General features: G+C 43.9%; 1 protein-coding gene across 2 annotated transcripts in view; it reads right to left on the bottom strand.

The window, feature by feature from the left end:
- LOC121570369 (bifunctional heparan sulfate N-deacetylase/N-sulfotransferase 2) overlaps nt 1–18,640 on the bottom strand; it is a 180,358-nt gene that overhangs the window by 16,536 nt on the left and 145,182 nt on the right. For both annotated transcript variants that reach the window (XM_041881839.2, XM_041881832.2), the window contains 3 exons: nt 15,203–15,290; nt 14,906–15,060; nt 6,143–6,328 (listed from right to left, as the gene is read on the bottom strand). In XM_041881839.2, the coding sequence (XP_041737773.1) occupies nt 6,143–6,328; nt 14,906–15,060; nt 15,203–15,290 (429 nt within the window). The remainder of the gene's footprint in view (nt 1–6,142; nt 6,329–14,905; nt 15,061–15,202; nt 15,291–18,640) is intronic.

Raw genomic sequence — 18,640 nt, 5'->3', positions numbered from 1 at the left:
ACATAGATAGGTTTAGGCTACTTACTACATGATACTCAAATTTTCCCAATACCCATCATGAGGTTGCTACAACTTAGCCTATGAATGAAAGTTTACAACGTAGGTTGAGAGAAATTTTAGTAATCAAGGTGACAGACAATGACACATTCAATACCGCCTTGCACAATCTTGCCTGCATCTAGCTGATCTAGGGTGTAATCATTAGTCCAACAGTTGCAAACAAGAGTTCCTATAGGACAAATTCAGGTAGTTTATCCCCGTTTCGTTCCGTTTGATCTGTTTTTTAAACGTTTTTCAACAGAATCACCCCTGATCACACGCAAACACAGTTCACTTTCATAGCAGCCAGATCATTGTATAATTCCGTCTCGTATCTACGCACTCTCCTCCTCTCACATTTTGCCTTCGCTTTTGGACTTCAGTGCACAATACATCAGTTGCCTGTCACCAGGTGAAAACATCTTTCCAAGCCAAACCTTCATATCACAACCGCTACACACAGCCTACATCGTTGTGACCATATTAGCTAACGGCAAGTCAACAACATAGCTAATAGAACTAATGCGTTAGTAAACCCACTACAATCATGCAGTACAGTGTACAGTTAGCAAGCAGTTTAGCATTTAAACACCGGCGGGTCCCGGTGGCACAAACCTTACCTTGACTTGGAAGTATTCCAGTGTTGAATAGCCATAGTCAGCTAGGTAACATAGCATCCCTCTTTGTTTGACCTGGGTGTTTGAGTAGTCTAAACTATCTAGCTGCATTCGCTAGCTAAGTAAGTACATTTACTAAATATAGCTAGCTCATTTTGAATACATTAATTTGGGGGAGAAGTGAAGACAGTAGCCTAGCGTTAGAGATTAGTTATACGAAGTAAACATCAACCTACAAACATGTCTGATGACTAAATACTTGCGAGTGATGAAGAAAACTACTGGAGGGGCGCAGATGGTGTCGTCGAACCATATTTATTTCAGCCCGAGTATTGTGATGAAGAATTCAGGCCAATGCAGACTCATGAAGACTGCAGCAGAGAATTTGATTACATGACTCCAACTTATTGATGATGAGGAGCAGCTAGTTTCCTTTCGTGACCACTGGGATTTTGCTGCCCACATCAACTCTGGTGTCCTGGAATTTATTTCCATATCCCAAAAATAAATTGGAGACACAACCCAGTTCCAGCTGGGCCAAATGGACAGTTATCCAACAAGTAAGTAGCTGAACTTTACTTTATTGAATGATCACTTAACACAAACCTGGACCGTTGTGGGTTTATGTTTTTACATTAGCCAAACACTGTCAAGATATGTTTTCACATTATCACAACGTTTTTGGCATCTGTTATTTGAGTAGGATATAGGAAATATAGGTAATATAGGCCTACACATTGAACTTGAAATAACAGCTAAATCTAAGAACAGCAAAAAAGTACCTGTTTTCATATTGTCCAAAATGTTATGTTATAAGTACATGGCTGCTGCTCCAGATTCTCAAATCCACTTTGCCCTTTGATCTATAATTGTAATTCGATACAGTTCAGACTGGTCCCATACCGCATTGTTTTGGAGTGGGTCCTCTTCGGTGAGACACTGGGTCCAGGAGTCCGGATTCCTCTCCTATCCTGTGTGGTAAATGCCATCTGAGTTAAATATCCATCGCCTTATGGGGTCTACACTGGCTTTCAGGAAGTGAAAGACTCCCAGGACTTGTGAATAGTCAAAGTTACAGATATGTGATGCTCCCAGCCTGTGATGTGTGTTTTGTGTCAGGTTAGGTACTGTGACTGCAAAAAATAAAGAATATCTATGAAAATGGACCAACAAAGCAAGTATTGTTGTTTTTATAATATATTTTTAGTCACAAAAAATTTAATACAAAACATTCAAGCATTGTTTGTTCCCACTAAACTCCCCTAGCATAACTTTATATTACATGCGTGATACATTTTATAATAAAAATACATATTTAAAGTCAATTGGGTTTATGCATTCATTTAAGTTCTTCAAGTACTTGTGGCAGTTGTTCGCTGCCCACATTGTTATACAGTGCATTCGGAAAGTATTCAGACCCCTTCCCTTTTACCACATTTTGATACGTTACAGCCTTAATCTAAAATTGATTACATTACATTTTTTCCTCATCAATCTACACAAAATACCCCATAATGACGAAGCGAAAACAGTTCTCTATAAATGTTTGCCAAATACAGGTGTGCCAAGCTTGTAGCGTCATACCCAAGAAGACTCAAGGCTGTAATCGCTGCCAAAGGTGCTTTAACAAAGTACTGAGTAAAGGGTCTGAATACTTATGTGAATGTGATATTTCCGTATTTATTTTTAATACATTTGCAAAAATGTCTAAAAACCTGTTTTTGCTTTGTCATTATGGGGTCTTGTGTGTAGATTGATGAGGGGAAAAAAACAATTTAATCCATTTTAGAATAAGGCTGTAACGTAACAAAATGTGGAAAAGTCAAGGGATCTGAATACTTTCCTAATGCACTGTGTGCCAAATGATTATTGTTATGTGTATTGACAAAGAAAAACTTCCAAGTCAACTGATACCATGTTTACTAACCTGTAAAACTTTTTTGTTATGGCCATAATGCTAAAAGTAATTATGTTGTTAGGATACTCATGACCCCTATCGACAGTGGGGGTTACAAATAAGTAATAAACCACACTATGGGTAATCCTATACCCCAGGTGGTTCCTGGAGCAAGGTATTCCTTGTAACTCTGTGTTGTTGTTGTTTTTATCGCACTGCTTTGCTTTATCTTGGCCAGGTCACAGTTGTAAATGAGAACTTGTTCTTAACTGGCCTACCTGGTTAAATAAAGGTTAAATTAAAAATTTAGAAAATTCCACAAAAGGCTATACAGTTGCCTGAAATGTTGTCATGCAAATAAGCCATGGCTAGCCAACACATCAGACATTGGCAAAAGGTGTGAAAATATTCAGTAGGCAACATCAACTCACATGGGTGCCAGAGGAGCTTGCTGCTTCTTGGTCCTTTGAAGACCAATCTATTGAGGCCTGAACCTGCGAGTGAGATCGGGAAATTGACCTCACAGTTATGTGACACAATGGGAGTTCATGATACATACAATTTTAAACGTGAAAGGTATTGATAGTTGATATAGTATGGGTTATATGTCAAATTATTATTGTTATGTGTATTAACAAAGAAAAACTTAGATCCTAATACACAAGTGTAACGTGATACCATGTTTATAATCTGTAATGCATTTTTCTATGGCCATGGGTCTAAATGTAAATGTATTGTTAGGATTCACATGGCCACTATCGACAGGGGGAGGTGAGGGTTACAAATACACAATAGACCGCACTATATGCAACCAAATAGACCTACCCCATGTATTTCACACAAGGCTATACTGTTGTTAAAAGCATGAAATGTTGTCATGCAGATAAACCATGAATAGCCAACACATCAGACACTGTAGATTATGATTATTTAAAAAAGTGAGTAGACCTGATTCTAAGTAATTAAAATGCAACAACACCTTTAATTTTTATTCTGTCTATTCTGCAATGTAAGATGACACAATTACTGTCTTATCTCCTCAACCCCATGTCATAAAGACAGGGCACATATGCTAACCGGTAGAGCGACTAGGCTATTTCTACATGATATGGTGCAATAGTTACAACACAATAAGATCAACTCTAACTGCAATGATTAGGCTACATACCTCCACATGCTCGCTTTGACGCTTTCTCTTCTGAAACGCGCCTCTGTATTTTGGCACGGCGCCAGATCCAGTCCATGGGAATACAGAAGGAACAGCTGTGTCTGAGTTTTCTTCAGTGTTTTGTTCCCATCATTTCCGATTGTATATCTCATTCGTAGTCATCGTCGACGAAGTGCTTACTACACACACGTAGGTTTGCAAGATTGGCTGTAGGAATGTTTACTGTTTTTTTAATGCTACTTCTTCTGCATCTCTCTGTATCTTTCAACGGAAAACAGTGACATCTGCCTTCTTCCCAGATTTCCTATATAAAGTGCAGCCAGGGACCGAACACCAGCTTGCTCTTGCTGCCATCTCTTCAGATTTCCATTATTCATTGCTAACTTTAAGGTTCCTTTGATAAGTCTTCCAACTTTTGCGCCAGCTCCTTTGCCCCCGCATAAAACTCGCATCTACGACGTCAAGCTCCAAATAAGGGCATATACAGTACCAGTCAAAAGTTTGGACACACCTACTCATTTCAGGGTTTTTCTTTATTTTTACTATTTTCTATATTGTAGAATAATAGTTAAGACATCAAAACTATGAAATAACACATGGAATCATGTAACCAAAAAAGTGTTAAACAAATCCAAATATATTTTATATTTGAGATTCTTCAAAGTAGCCACCCTTGGCCTTGATGACAGCTTTGCACACTCTTGGCATTCTCTCAACCAGCTTCGTGAGGTAGTCACCTGGAATGCATTTCAATTAACAGGTGTGCCTTCTTAAAAGTTAATTTGTGGAATTTCTTTCCTTCTTAATGCGTTTGAGCCAATCATTTGTGTTGTGACAAGGTAGGGGAGGTATACAGAAGATAGCCCTATTTGGTAAAATACCAAGTCCATATTATGGCAAGAACAGCTCAAATAAGCAAAGGGAAATTACAGTCCATCATTACTTTAAGACATGAAGGTCTGTCAATCCGGAAAATTTCAAGAACTGTGAACGTTTTTTTCAAGTGAAGTCGCAAAAACCATCAAGCGCTATGATGAAACTGGCTCTCATGAGGACAGCCTCAGGAAAGGAAGACCCAGAGTTACCTCTGCTGCAGAGGATAAGTTCATTAGAGTTAACTGCACCTCAGATTGCAGCCCAAATAAATGCTTCACAGAGTTCAAGTAACAGACATCTCAACATCAACTGTTCAGAGGAGACTGCGTGAATCAGGCCTTCATGACACTAGACCGGTAAAAATCTGTCCTTTGGTCTGATGAGTCCAAATTTGACATTTTTGGTTCCAACCGCTGTGTCTTTGTGAGATGCAGAGTAGGTGAACGGATGATCTCCGCATGTGTGGTTCCCACTATGAAGCATGGAGGAGGTGGTGTGATGGTGCTTTGCTGGTGACAGTGTCAGTGATATATTTAGAATTCAAGGCACACTTAACCAGCATGGCTACCACAGCATTCTGCAGCGATACGCCATCCCATCTGGTTTGCGCTTAGTGGGACTATCATTTGTTTTTCAACAGGACAATGACCCAAAACACACCTCCAGGCTGCGTAAGGGCTATTTGACCAAGAAGGAGAGTGATGGAGTGCTGCATCAGATGACCTGGCCTCCACAATCCCCCGACCTCAACCCAATTGAGATGGTTTGGGATGAGTTGGACCGCAGAATGAAGGAAAAGCAGCCAACAAGTGCTCAGCATATGTGGGAACTCCTTCAAGATTGTTGGAAAAGCATTCCTCATGAAGCTGGTTGAGAGAATGCCAAGAGTGTGCAAAGCTGTCATCAAGGCAAAGGGTGGCTACTTTGAAGAATCAAAAATATAAAATATATTTTGATTTGTTTAACACTTTTTTGGTTACTACATGATTCCATATGTGTTATTTCATAGTTTTGATGTCTTCACTATTATTTTACATTGTTGAAAATAGTACAAATAAAGAAAAACCCTTGAATGAGTAGGTGTGTCCAAACTTTTGACTGGTACTGTATGTCACAGAGTTTGCCCCACGAGAGCGCACATGCAGTTGTTGCCCATCTCCGCTGTTGTTGCTGTCGGCCACATAAAATAATTATTTAAAATAATCTCAATCATTTTAGGTGGAAAAGTACACATTTCCTGACTCAAAACCAATGGTACTTTTGATAAAAATAGCTCATTCGGCCATATACCTTCAATAAAACAAATAATTTTCTCAATCACTTGTTGACTAACAACATAGCAGAGCTAGCAGTGCACAAAGATATGTCACGAGTCACGTGACACGCTTTTGTAGCTTTCCAGTTCTAGACCACAGGGAGAGAGAGGGAGAAGGAAAACTCAACCAAACTAGTTTCAAGGTATGGAATCACTTGGGGAATTTGGAATTTTAGGTAAACTTCTCCTTTAATAAACTGATTGACTGCCATGACTGACAGTAGACTGACCTGGATGCCACTGTGGATGAATCCCCTGCGGTAGCGGGCTGGTCTGAGGTGGGGATACTCCTCTGTGCTGGTCACCTTGATGCCCCACACTGACTTCCAGGCCTCGTACAGCTGGCTGTGGACGGGGTAGACCCCCGAGTGGTGGGGGGCCACAGCATAGCCCATGTCTGTAGGAATCCCATGCTCCTGGAGGGGAAGAGGGGGTTGGGGTGGTGGGGATAGATAGAGAGAAAGATGGATGTCAGAAGTATCAGGGACAGGAAAGGACACCCAGAACAAATTGCAATAACAAACGTGATGAAATTGCCATTTTAATGAACCATGAATGAGTCAGCGTCTGCTTCAAAACAAAAACACGCAGCAGAAAGAATTATGTGCAACTTCTCCACTGGAGGGCAACATAGCCCTGCTCGGTCTACACATCACTCTACACCAGGGTTCTTCAATTCCGGTCCTGGAGGGCCGAAACACCTCTGTTTTTCATCCTCTCCTTCTAATCAGGGGCTAATTCAGACCTGGGACACCAGGTGAGTGCAATTAACTACCAGGTAGAAATAAAAAACAGAAGTGTTTCAGCCCTCCAGGACCGGAATTGAAGAACCCTGCTCTACACTGTAAAAAAGGCAACAGTCAGGAAGCTCAGCAGGAGCTTAAATCCTTTAGAGCAGGGCTCTCCAACCGTGTTCCTGGAGAGCTACCGTCCTGTAGGTTTTCATTCCAACCCTAATCTAGCACACCTGATTCTAATAATTAGCTGGTTGATAAGATGAATCAGGTTATATACAACTGGGGTTGGAGCGAAAACCTACAGGAGGGTAGATCTCCCGGAACAAGGTTGGAGAGCTTTATAGACTAACACGAATGCATCAAACTGAATGTATAGTGTGGTACCGTGGCACTGTGCCCCTCGCTGGCAGAGTGCTGGGAATGCTTAAAGCTAGAATCCACAGTTGCTACATAAATATTTTACTTATAAATTGATCAATGATACCCATTGATTCTTGAAGAATATACAGTTGAAGTTGGAAGTTTACATACACTTTGGTTGGAGTCATTAAAACTTGTTTTTCAACCACTCCACAAATTTCTTGTTAACAAACTATAGTTTTGGCAAGTCGGTTAGGACATCTACTTTGTGCATGACACGTAATTTTTCCAACAATTGTTTACAGACAGATTATTTCACTTATAATTCACTGTATCACAATTCCAGTGGGTCAGAAGTTTACATACACTAAATTGACTGTGCCTTTAAACAGCTTGGAAAATTCCAGAAAATGATGTCATGGCTTTAGAAGCTTCTGATAGGCTAATTTGAGTCAATTGGAGGTGGACCTGTGGATGTATTTCAAGGACTACCTTCAAACTCAGTGCGTCTTTGCTTGACATCATGGGAAAATCAAAAGAAATCAGCCAAGACCTCAAATGTCAGGTTCATCCTTGGGAGCAATTTCCAAGCGCCTGAAGGTACCACGTTCATCTGTACAAACAATAGTACGCAAGTATAAACACCATGGGACCACGCAGCCGTCATACCGCTCAGGAAGGAGACGCGTTCTGTCTCCTAGAGATTTGTTTATTTTTTTATTTCACCTTTATTTAACCAGGTAAGCCAGTTGAGAACAGGTTCTCATTTACAACTGCGACCTGGCCAAGATAAAGCAAAGTAGTGCAATAAAAACAACACAGAGTTACATATGGGGTAAAAAAAAACATAAAGTCAGAAATACAACAGAAAATATATATACAGTGTGTGCAAATGTAGCAAGTTATGGAGGTAAGGCAATAAATAGGCTATAGTGCAGAATAATTACAATAGTATTAACACTGGAATGCTAGATGTGCAAGAGATTATGTGCAAATAGAGATACTGGGGTGCAAAAGAGCAAAATAAATAACAATATAGGGATGAGGTAGTTGGGTGGGCTAATTTCAGATGGGCTGTGTACAGGTGCAGTGATCGGTAAGGTGCTCTGACAACTGATGCTTAAAGTTATTGAGGGAGATAAGAGTCTCCAGCTTCAGAGATTTTTGCAATTCGTTCCAGTCATTGGCAGCAGAGAACTGGAAGGAATGGCGGCCAAAGGAGGTGTTGGCTTTGGGAATGACCAGTGAGATATACCTGCTGGAGCGCAGACTACGGGTGGGTGCTGCTATGGTGACCAATGAGCTAAGATAAGGCGGGGATTTGCCTAGCAGTGATTTATAGATGGCCTGGAGCCAGTGGGTTTGACGACGAACATGTAGTGAGGACCAGCCAACAAGAGCGTACAGGTCACAGTGGTGGGTAGTGTATGGGGCTTTGGAGACAAAACGGATGGCACTGTGATAGACTACATCCAATTTGCTGAGTAGAGTGTTGGAGGCTATTTTGTAAATGACATCGCCGAAGTCAAGGATCGGTAGGATAGTCAGTTTTACGAGGGCATGTTTGGCAGCATGAGTGAAGGAGGCTTTGTTGCGAAATAGGAAGCCGATTCTAGATTTAACTTTGGATTGGAGATTATTTATGTGAGTCTGGAAGTTGAGTTTACAGTCTAACCAGACACCTAGATATTTGTAGTTGTCCACATACTCTAGGTCAGACCCGTTGTAGGTTAGCATTGTATTCGGCTGTGCCGGGAGTAGCACGAAGCTAGCTAGCTAGCTAGCCGTTTTTCAAACAAAGTCAACACAGTAGCCATTGCTAGCTAGCCAACACGACTAGCTAACTGTACTGTAGCACCTAAATACAATATATTTGTGCTAGCTAGCCAATGTTTAATTATTGCTGCGTTATGATAGGAACTAGACACGGACACGAATTATCTGTTTAGTGTGTTAACACACTTTTGGTGGTTTGTTGTAACCAAGTATTGGTGCTAAACTGTGTGTTATTGGATGCTAGCATGCTAGTTAGCTATGGCGTCATAGTCAGGCATCGTGGGCTGTTGTGGGTAGTTATTGTAGGTAGCACGAAGCTAGCTAGCTAGCCGTTTTCCAAACAGGGTCAACACCGAAGCCATTGCTGGCTAGCCAACACGACCAGCTAACTGTACTGTAGCAGCTAAATACAATATATCTGTGCTAGCTAGCCAACGTAATTCGTTAACACACGAATTATCTGTTTAGTGTGTTAACACACTACTGGTAGTTTGTTGTAACCAAGCATTGGTGCTAAACTGTGTGCTGTTGGATGCTGGCATGCTGGTTAGCTATGGTGTCATATTTGGCTAGCTGAATAAAGTAGGTTGAGTCTATTCCTTGTAACATTGAACCGCTGTAGTTCGCAACAATTCTGATTTCTGAGGTGGAAGTTGGGAGAGTTTTTTGTTCGGGTGGTTCAGTGAAACAATTATTGTTTCTGAGGTGGAAGTTTTGGTGAGGGAGGCCCTACTCTCTCCTTTCCCTGATGTCTGGTTCATTTCATTCCGATCTCCTCTGCATTATTGTGGCCATTTGCTACAGCCTGTCGACTATGCCTCTGCCTATCCCTGTTCTCTCCTCTCCGCACAGGCTACACAGACGCCTCACACCGCGTGGCTGCTGGCTCTCTAACCTGGTGGTCCCTGCACGCACCCCACACCTGGAGTTCCAGGTCTCAGGCAGCCTCTGGAACTGCCGTTCTGCTGCCAACAAAGCTGACTTCATCCCAGCCTATGCTAACCTCCATTCCCTCGACTTCCTGGCGCTGACGGAAACATGGATTACCACTGAAAACACTGCTACTCCTACTGCTCTCTCCTCGTCTGACCATGTGTTCTCGCATACCCCGAGAGCATCTGGTCAGAGGGGTGGTGGCACAGGAATCCTCATCTCTCCCAAGTGGACATTCTCAATTTTTCCCCTAACCCATCTGCCTATCTCCTCATTTGAATTCCATGCTGTCACAGTCACTAGCCCATTTAAGCTTAATATCCTTGTCATCTATCGCCCTCCAGGTTCCCTTGGAGAGTTCATCAATGAGCTTGATGCCTTGATGAGCTCCTTTCCTGAGGATGGCTCACCCCTCACAGTTCTGGGGGATTTCAACCTCCCTACGTCTACATTTGACTCATTTCTCTCTGCCTCATTCTTTCCACTCCTCTCCTCTTTTGACCTCACCCTCTCACCGTCCCCCCCTACTCACAAGGCAGGCAATACGCTTGACCTCATCTTTACTAGATGCTGCTCTTCTACTAATCTCACTGCAACTCCCCTCCATGTCTCCGACCACTACTTTGTTTCCTTTTCTCTCTCGCTCTCCTCCAACACTACTCACTCTGCCCCTACACAGATGGTAATGCGCCGCCGCAACCTTCGCTCTCTCTCTCCCACTACTCTCTCCTCTTCCATCCTATCATCTCTTCCCTCTGCTCAATCCTTCTCCCTCCAATCTCCTGATTCTGCCTCCTCAACCCTCCTCTCCTCCCTTTCTGCATCCTTTGACTCTCTGTGTCCCCTATCCTCCCGGCCGGCTCGGTCCTCCCCTCCAGCTCCGTGGCTTGATGACTCATTGCGAGCTCACAGAACAGAGCTCCGGGCAGCGGAGCGGAAATGGAAGAAAACTAAACTCCCTGCCGACCTGGCATCTTTTCACTCCCTCCTCTCTACATTTTCTTCATCTGTTTCTGCTGCTAAGGCCACTTTCTACCACTCTAAATTCCAAGCATCTGCCTCTAACCCTAGGAAGCTCTTTGCCACATTTTCCTCCCTCCTGAATCCCCCCCCCCACTGCTAAAGCTAACTCTCTCTCCTCTGCTCTTGTCCTTCTAGACCTGTCTGCTGCCTTTGATACTGTGAACCATCAGATCCTCCTCTCCACCCTCTCCGAGCTGGGCATCTCCGGCGCGGCTCACTCCTGGATTGCGTCCTACCTGACCGGTCGCTCCTACCAAGTGGCGTGGCGAGAAGCTGTCTCCGCACCACGTGCTCTCACCACTGGTGTCCCCCAGGGCTCAGTTCTAGGCCCTCTCCTTTTCTCCCTATACACCAAGTCACTTGGCTCTGTCATATCCTCACATGGCCTCTCCTATCATTGCTACGCTGACGATACACAACTAATCTTCTCCTTTCCCCCTTCTGATAACCAGGTGGCGAATCGCATCTCTGCATGTCTGGCAGACATATCAGTATGGATGACGGATCACCACCTCAAGCTGAACCCTGGCAAGACGGAGCTGCTCTTCCTCCCGGGGAAGGACTGCCCGTTCCATGATCTCGCCATCACGGTTGACAACTCCGTTGTGTCCTCCTCCCAGAGTGCGAAGAGCCTTGGCGTGACCCTGGACAACACCCTGTCGTTCTCCGCTAACATCAAGGCGGTGACCCGATCCTGCAGGTTCCTGCTCTACAACATTCGGAGAGTACGACCCTGCCTTACACAGGAAGCGGCACAGGTCCTAATCCAGGCACTTGTCATCTCCCGTCTGGATTACTGCAACTCGCTGTTGGCTGGCCTCCCTGCCTGTGCCATTAAACCCCTACAACTCATCCAGAACGCCGCAGCCCGTCTGGTGTTCAACCTTCCCAAGTTCTCTCACGTCACCCCCCTCCTCCGCACACTCCACTGGCTTCCAGTTGAAGCTCGCATCCGCTACAAGACCATGGTGCTTGCCTATGGAGCAGTGAGGGGAACGGCACCTCTGTACCTTCGGGCTCTGATCAGTCCCTACACCCAAACGAGGGCATTGCGTTCATCCACCTCTGGCCTGCTGGCTCCACTTCCTCTGCGGAAGCATAGTTCCCGCTCAGCCCAGTCAAAACTGTTCGCTGCTCTGGCACCCCAATGGTGGAACAAGCTCCCCCACGACGCCAGGACAGCGGAGTCACTCACCACCTTCCGGAGACATTTGAAACCCCACCTCTTTAAGGAATACCTGGGATAGGATAAAGTAATCCTTCTACCCCCCAAAAAAAAAAAAAAAATTGTAAAGTGGTTATCCCACTGGCTATAGGGAGAATGCACCAATTTGTGAGTCGCTCTGGATAAGAGCGTCTGCTAAATGACGTAAATGTGCCCTTGAGCAAGGCACTTAACCCTAATTGCTCCTGTAAGTCGCTCTGGATAAGAGCGTCTGCTAAATGACTAAAATGTAAATGTAAATGTGATTCTAGTCGGGTGGGCGGGTGCTAGCAGCGTTCGATTGAAAAGCATGCATTTAGTTTTACTAGTGTTTAAGAGCAGTTGAAGGCTACTGAAGGATTGTTGTATGGCATTGAAGCTCGTTTGGAGGTTTGTTAACACAGTGTCCAATGAAGGGCCAGATGTATACAAAATGGTGTCGTCTGCGTAGAGGTGGATCTGAGAGTCACCTCTCAGATGAACTCAATCCCAGAACAACAGCAAAGGACCTTGTGAAGATGCTGGAGGAAACCGGTATAAAACTCTATATCCACAGTAAAACGAGTCCTATATCGACATAACCTGAAATGCCGCTCAGCAAGGAAGAAGCCACTACTCCAAAACCGCCATATAAAAGCCAGACAACGGTTTGCACATGGGGACAAAGATCGTACTTTTTTGAGAAATGTCCTCTGGTCTGATGAAACAAAAATATAACTGTTTGGCCATAATGACCATTGTTATGTTTGGAGGAAAAAGGGGGTATCTTGCAAGCTGAAGAACACCATCCCAACCGTGAAGCACGGGGGTGGCAGCATCATGCTGTGGGGGTGCTTTGCTGCAGGAGGGACTGGTGCACTTCACAAAATAGATGGCATCATGAGGAAGGACAATTATGTGGATATATTGAAGCAACATCTCAAGACATCAGTCAGGAAGTTATAGCTTGGTCCCAAATTGGTCTTCCAAATGGACAATGACCCCAAGCATACTTCCAAAGTTGTGGCAAAATGTGTTTAGGACAACAAAGTCAAGGTATTGGAGTGGCCATAACAAAGCCCTGACCTCAATCCTATAGAAAATATGTGGGCAGAACTGAAAAAGCATGTGCGAGCAAGGAGGCCTACAAACCTGACTCAGTTACACCAGCTCTGTCAGGAGGAATGGGCCAAAATTCACCCAACTTATTGTGGGAAGCTTGTGGAAGGCTACCTGAAACATTTGACCCAAGTTAATCAATTTAAAGGCAATGCTACCAAATACTAATTGAGTGTATGTCTCCTGAGTGGCGCAGTGGTCTAAGGCACTGCATCGCAGTGTTAACTGTGCCACTAGAGATCCTGGTTCGAATCCAGGCTCTGTCGCAGCCGGCCGCGACCGGGAGACTCATGGGCGGCGCACAATTGGCCCAGCGTCGTCCAGGGTAGGGGAGGGAATGGCCGGCAGGGATGTAGCTCAGTTGATAGAGCATGGCGTTTGCAACGCCAGGGTTGTGGGTTTGATTCCCACGGGGGGCCAGTATAAAAAAAAGATGTATTCACTAACTGTAAGTCGCTCTGGATAAGAGCGTCTGCTAAATGACTAAAATGTAAATGTAAATGTGTATGTAAACTTCTGACCCACTGGGAATGTGATGAAAGAAATAAAAGCTGAAATAAATCATTATCTCTACTATTATTCTGACATTTCACATTCTTAAAATAAAGTGGTGATCCTAGCTGACCTAAAACAGGGAATTTTTACTAGGATTAAATGTCAGGAATTTTGAAAAACTGAGTTTAAATGCATTTGGCTAAGGTGTATGTAAACTTCCGACTTCAACTGTAACTTATAAATGCCTCATGAGCTTAGTTCAACTGCTGTACCCCATCAGAACCCAGAATATAAGCTTGCTTGACACAACGTTAATGTATACAAACACTGTAGAATTTGGTTTGACATTCAATATCCCTTTGGGGCTAGTTGGGGACCATCAGTAAATTACACAATGTACATGGGACAATATTAACAAATTAAAATTTTTATGACTTAAAAACCTCAAAACGACTATAAATTGTAGAAATTCATATACAAATATTGAAAGCATTTAATGAAACAACTAAAAGATGTGCAACATTAAATTATTGTCACATTTACATTGTGTCATTTATTTACGGTCCCTAACTAGCCCAACAGAGTATCCAAAGTCAAACCAACTTTGCCACGGTCGCACACCGGCCGGCTGAAGCCAATTGGCGAAAGAAGTTGGCTAGCTTGCTCATTGAGGCTCATTAAGCCGTGATGAAGGACCCTCTACCCTCTCTCTCCCCCCTGACCACTCAGAGACACGGTCCATCACTGTCAGCCAGCAAGGACAGCTGTATGGCAGCAGGGATTACTGAAAGGGGATAGTGCTGCTGGTCAGTATTCACCTCACACACACACCCACTGACACCGTCTGCTCCCTGGGCCCAGGCCCCTGACTCCCAATGCCACTCACTACATCAACACACAAAGCTGCCTTGGGGGCAGCATGCTTCTCACTACATCAACTACACCAACAAGGCAGCATTTGGGGCATCTTTAGCACTAATGTCTGCGAGCCATGTTACTGCACATTAAGGAAGGGTCTTATTTGACTTTTATTTGGCAGTTGGCCAAGTCCCCAGACTCTAACACACAAGCTGAAGCACAAGGATATTGGATAGTAGATATTATATATATATATATAGTGTACAACAGGAAGTACATCAGTGGTTTATTCATTGTGCATATGAAATGCCAATGTAATTGCTAACAAGAAATAATCCACAACGGCCAGCATCCAGGAATCCAATTACCACTCACCATTTGGATCAACAAGGCCATAACTACATGCCTAACCACAATGCGCTGAGGATAAGCATACTGTATACACGTCATCTTACCAGAGAGAGCTATAGTATGATTAGGATGCTTGATATCCACGGACGCCCACTCACCTGGGCAAACAGCATGTTGAGCCTCATTTGCTCAGCCAGCACGCTGACGTTGTGGAACAGGTGGGGCTGCATGTGACTCCACATGTGGGGGAACCACCAGAACTCCTTCCTGTGTCTTAGCAGCATGTCATCTCCCCAGTCCTCCTCGTCTGTGCCTGGGGGAGCAGAGGGGAGGGAGGAGAGGAGAGGGGAGGGAAGGAAATGAGAGTTTCTCAATGACACTATCCTACTCAGAATCTACAGTGACACTGTCTAGTACAGGGTATGTTTCGTTTTTTCACTTCGAGATGCCCTCACCTGTGTGATAGAACTTTCCAGAGAAGCCGAGGTTGAAGGTGAAATTGGGGACCAGCGTTCGCAGCTTGTTTTGAATTTTGAGCAAGGCCTGCAAATGAGGACATGACAGCTTAATAGGAATTACATTCACAATTGCAGTTAGCTTTAAAAACTATCATGTTGTTGACAAACAAAGGCCCAGTGCAGTCAAAAACATGATTTATCTGTGTTTCATATACATTTCCACACTATGAGGTTGGAACAATACTGTGAAATTCTGAAAGTGATGATAATACCCTTTTAGTGTAAGAGCTGTTTGAAAAGACTGCCTGAAATGTTTGCCTGTTTTGGTGGGATGGAGTTTGGCCTGCCCGGTGAGACCAATAAGAAAGAGAGTTCCAAACCTCTCTGCCAATAACAGCTAGTTTTCCATTTTTCCCTACCCCCTCAGACCACTCCCAGACAGTTCTTGCAAAATTCTTTCTTCAGAAATCGCTCTTTGCTAAGAATCTATTTTTATTTCTTTTTGACCACTTTAATTGAAAACAATCACAGTAAGGTACTTAATTGTTACCCAGAAATTATTTGATATTGAGACAAAAAACGGCTGCATTGGACATTTAACCACTAGATTGACTATATAACTCTTGGACATAACAAAATGCAGATGCATCATACAATTCCGAGTGGGAGGACATGGAATAAATCAAATACAAATATCTACTGTGCCCATAAAGGGTGAAAAAATATGCACATGTTGGGGCTATTTTACAGATTGTAATGGGATTGCAAAGCAAAGCCGGAGCTCTGGAGTCCTGTTCAACAAATTCCCCAAACCGTCACACTTTATCAGCTATATCAGATGACTACAGCAGCATCCTCACACAAATCACAGAATGGGGAAAGAGATAGCTGCTCTGCCTCCACATATCAACCCAGAGCTGCAGAGCTATGCACTTTACCGCCACTGTTCAAACCTCTGGGAGAGAGATAGCTGCTGTACCTGATAAGATCCAATCGCTGACTTATTAAAAGGGGTACTGATGTCCTTGAGCATGTGTGCAGTCACTGTTTGTTTTCCTTGCCGATTAGGATGAGTGTGTGTGAGTGTTTGTGGGGTCTGTGTGTGTGTGTGTGGCAATATGATCCATGTCTCAGTATTGGCTGCCTGACAGAGAGATAAGTCTCTCCACAGACATATCAAGAGAATTCATGTCTGATGACAAGCGGTGATCAGTAACTAAAGAGCAGTATCTGCTATCTTCTCTGTCTCCTCCAACACCACAGCAACTGCTCATCTTTCGAAAGGCCTTCAGTGTTACTGAGAAGAACATGGGGGACTGAGAGAGGCTAAACTAAACAGGGGGATGAGGTATGGGGCATTGTCCTGTGGTCACACAGACAGAACTTGGTGCCAACCTTGTAAAGACGAGTAGGGGTAAGGAGAGCTGGGGTAGGCAGAAAGGCAGACGGACAGAATGAGGGTGGGGTATAAGGGTTGGTCAGGGGGCACTTGTCAGTCAGTCTCCACGGCAACTGATCTCCACCCTCTGTGTGCTCTTCTATTTATTCTTCAATTGCCTTATCAAATGAGGAGACAGCTATGCCTACAGATCATTGACCTCAATATGCTTGAATTGGTCTTTAGAAAAATCTAAAGACATTGTGAATTCCCCAGGCTGCCTTAAAAACCTCACCCTGCAGTGATGATCTGACTTAAGCCTCTGGGCATTGGCTGACCCTACCTTAGACTGTCAACAGGACTCCCACCTGGCCTGCATAACAGGAGGAGGATGAAAGGGGACATGGCCAAGGACAAACATCAGCAGCTGCCATTTACCATATTGGCAGAGATATAGAAATGCCTGTTTGAGATGCTAAGGTGAGAGAGTACCCATTCAACCAGAGTGAATATGGCAGCAGTCCAAGGGCACTATATGTAAACTCAACCATCTAAAGCAAATAGAATATCGCTGACGTTACGTCGAAGGAGTCAACCATATCAAACGCACCATGAAAAAGTGAACAGGGGTATGCGTGTGTGTGTGGAAATTAGTTTTAGTGTTTAGGAGTCAGCGCAGTGCTGAGGCTGCACCCCAAGAGTGAGAATAGACAAGATTAGTGGTCCATTAAGGCGTCAGCATGCTTCAGTTCGGCTGGCAGCTAGCCGAAGTCGGCTAGGCGAACTGAACAAGTGTGCTCGCATACACCTTTAAAAGACATTCTCTTGAAAAACGAGAAAAAGCGGCAGTAGAACTGTTTGTCCATTTTGAGACGCCGTAGCCAGTATACACTTCCTCACAATAGTCAGAATGAATCTAAGATAACTCAAGAAATCTGTCATAAATGTGGACGTTTTTGCAGAGGAGATTTTAGTCGCGCAATTTCACATCTAACTAGTTTGGTGCAGTATTTCTAAATAAAAAAATGTGAATGAAAACGAGTCGTCTCTCGTTGAATGACAACAAAGACTTTACTGAAGAATCCCTACTGTTGACCAATCACCGACAAAGGGGCGTAGATGTCGGCTACCGATTTCAGCTTGCCTCAAGAAAATGTCCAAAACGTCACCATAATATATGCACAAACTCTTCCGAACTATTTCGGCTGGGAAGCATGTGGACTCCTTTAGCCATGCCTTGTTTGTGCCCTGCTCCTCGTCTCACAACTGCTGCTTGAGGTGATTAAAGCTGCTTTGTTGAACAGGAGGCCAGGTGGTAGTGGTAGGAAGGCAACACAGCAGTAATTAAAATATAGTCTGCATGGCAACAACCACAACGTTTTTACACCATGTCAGGGCAGGCGGAAGAAACCTGACCAAAACCAATGAGATTATCAACCCAATTTTAGGGAAAGTAACTGGTTCTTAAAATGCCATCTAGAAAACTGCTTTGGAAAACATCAAATGTTAATAGGATCAACATGGTTGGATCAACTCTCGAGTGGCACAGTGGTCTAAGGCACTGCATCACAGTGCTAGCTGTGCCACTAGAGATCCTGGTTCGAATCCAGGCTCTGTCGTAGCCGGCCACGACCGGGAGACCCATGGGGCGGCGCACAATTGGCCCAGCGTCGTCCAGGGTAGGGGAGAGAATGGCCGGCAGGGATGTAGCTCAGTTGGTAGAGCATGGCGTTTGCAATGCCAGGGTTGTGGGTTCGATTCCCACGGGGGGCCAGTATGAAAATAAATAAATGTATGCACTCACTAACTGTAAGTCGCTCTGGATAAGAGTGTCTGCTAAATGACTTTACATTTAAAAAAAAAATAATGGTTGGTAGCAATGAACTACATGTGAGTAACATGGTCCCTGAGGAGCCATACATGTTTAACATGCATTTTACACCCACTTGATGTGATTTAACTACAAATGACAATAGATTAATACAGCACAAAATACACTATATATATATACACACAAGAGTATGTGGATTCGGCAATTTGAGTGGATTCGGCATGTG

This window comes from Coregonus clupeaformis, chromosome 1, assembly GCF_020615455.1.
Source record: "Coregonus clupeaformis isolate EN_2021a chromosome 1, ASM2061545v1, whole genome shotgun sequence".
Classification (NCBI taxonomy): Eukaryota; Metazoa; Chordata; class Actinopteri; order Salmoniformes; family Salmonidae; genus Coregonus; species Coregonus clupeaformis.
This window is presented reverse-complemented; position numbering and strand designations above follow the sequence as displayed.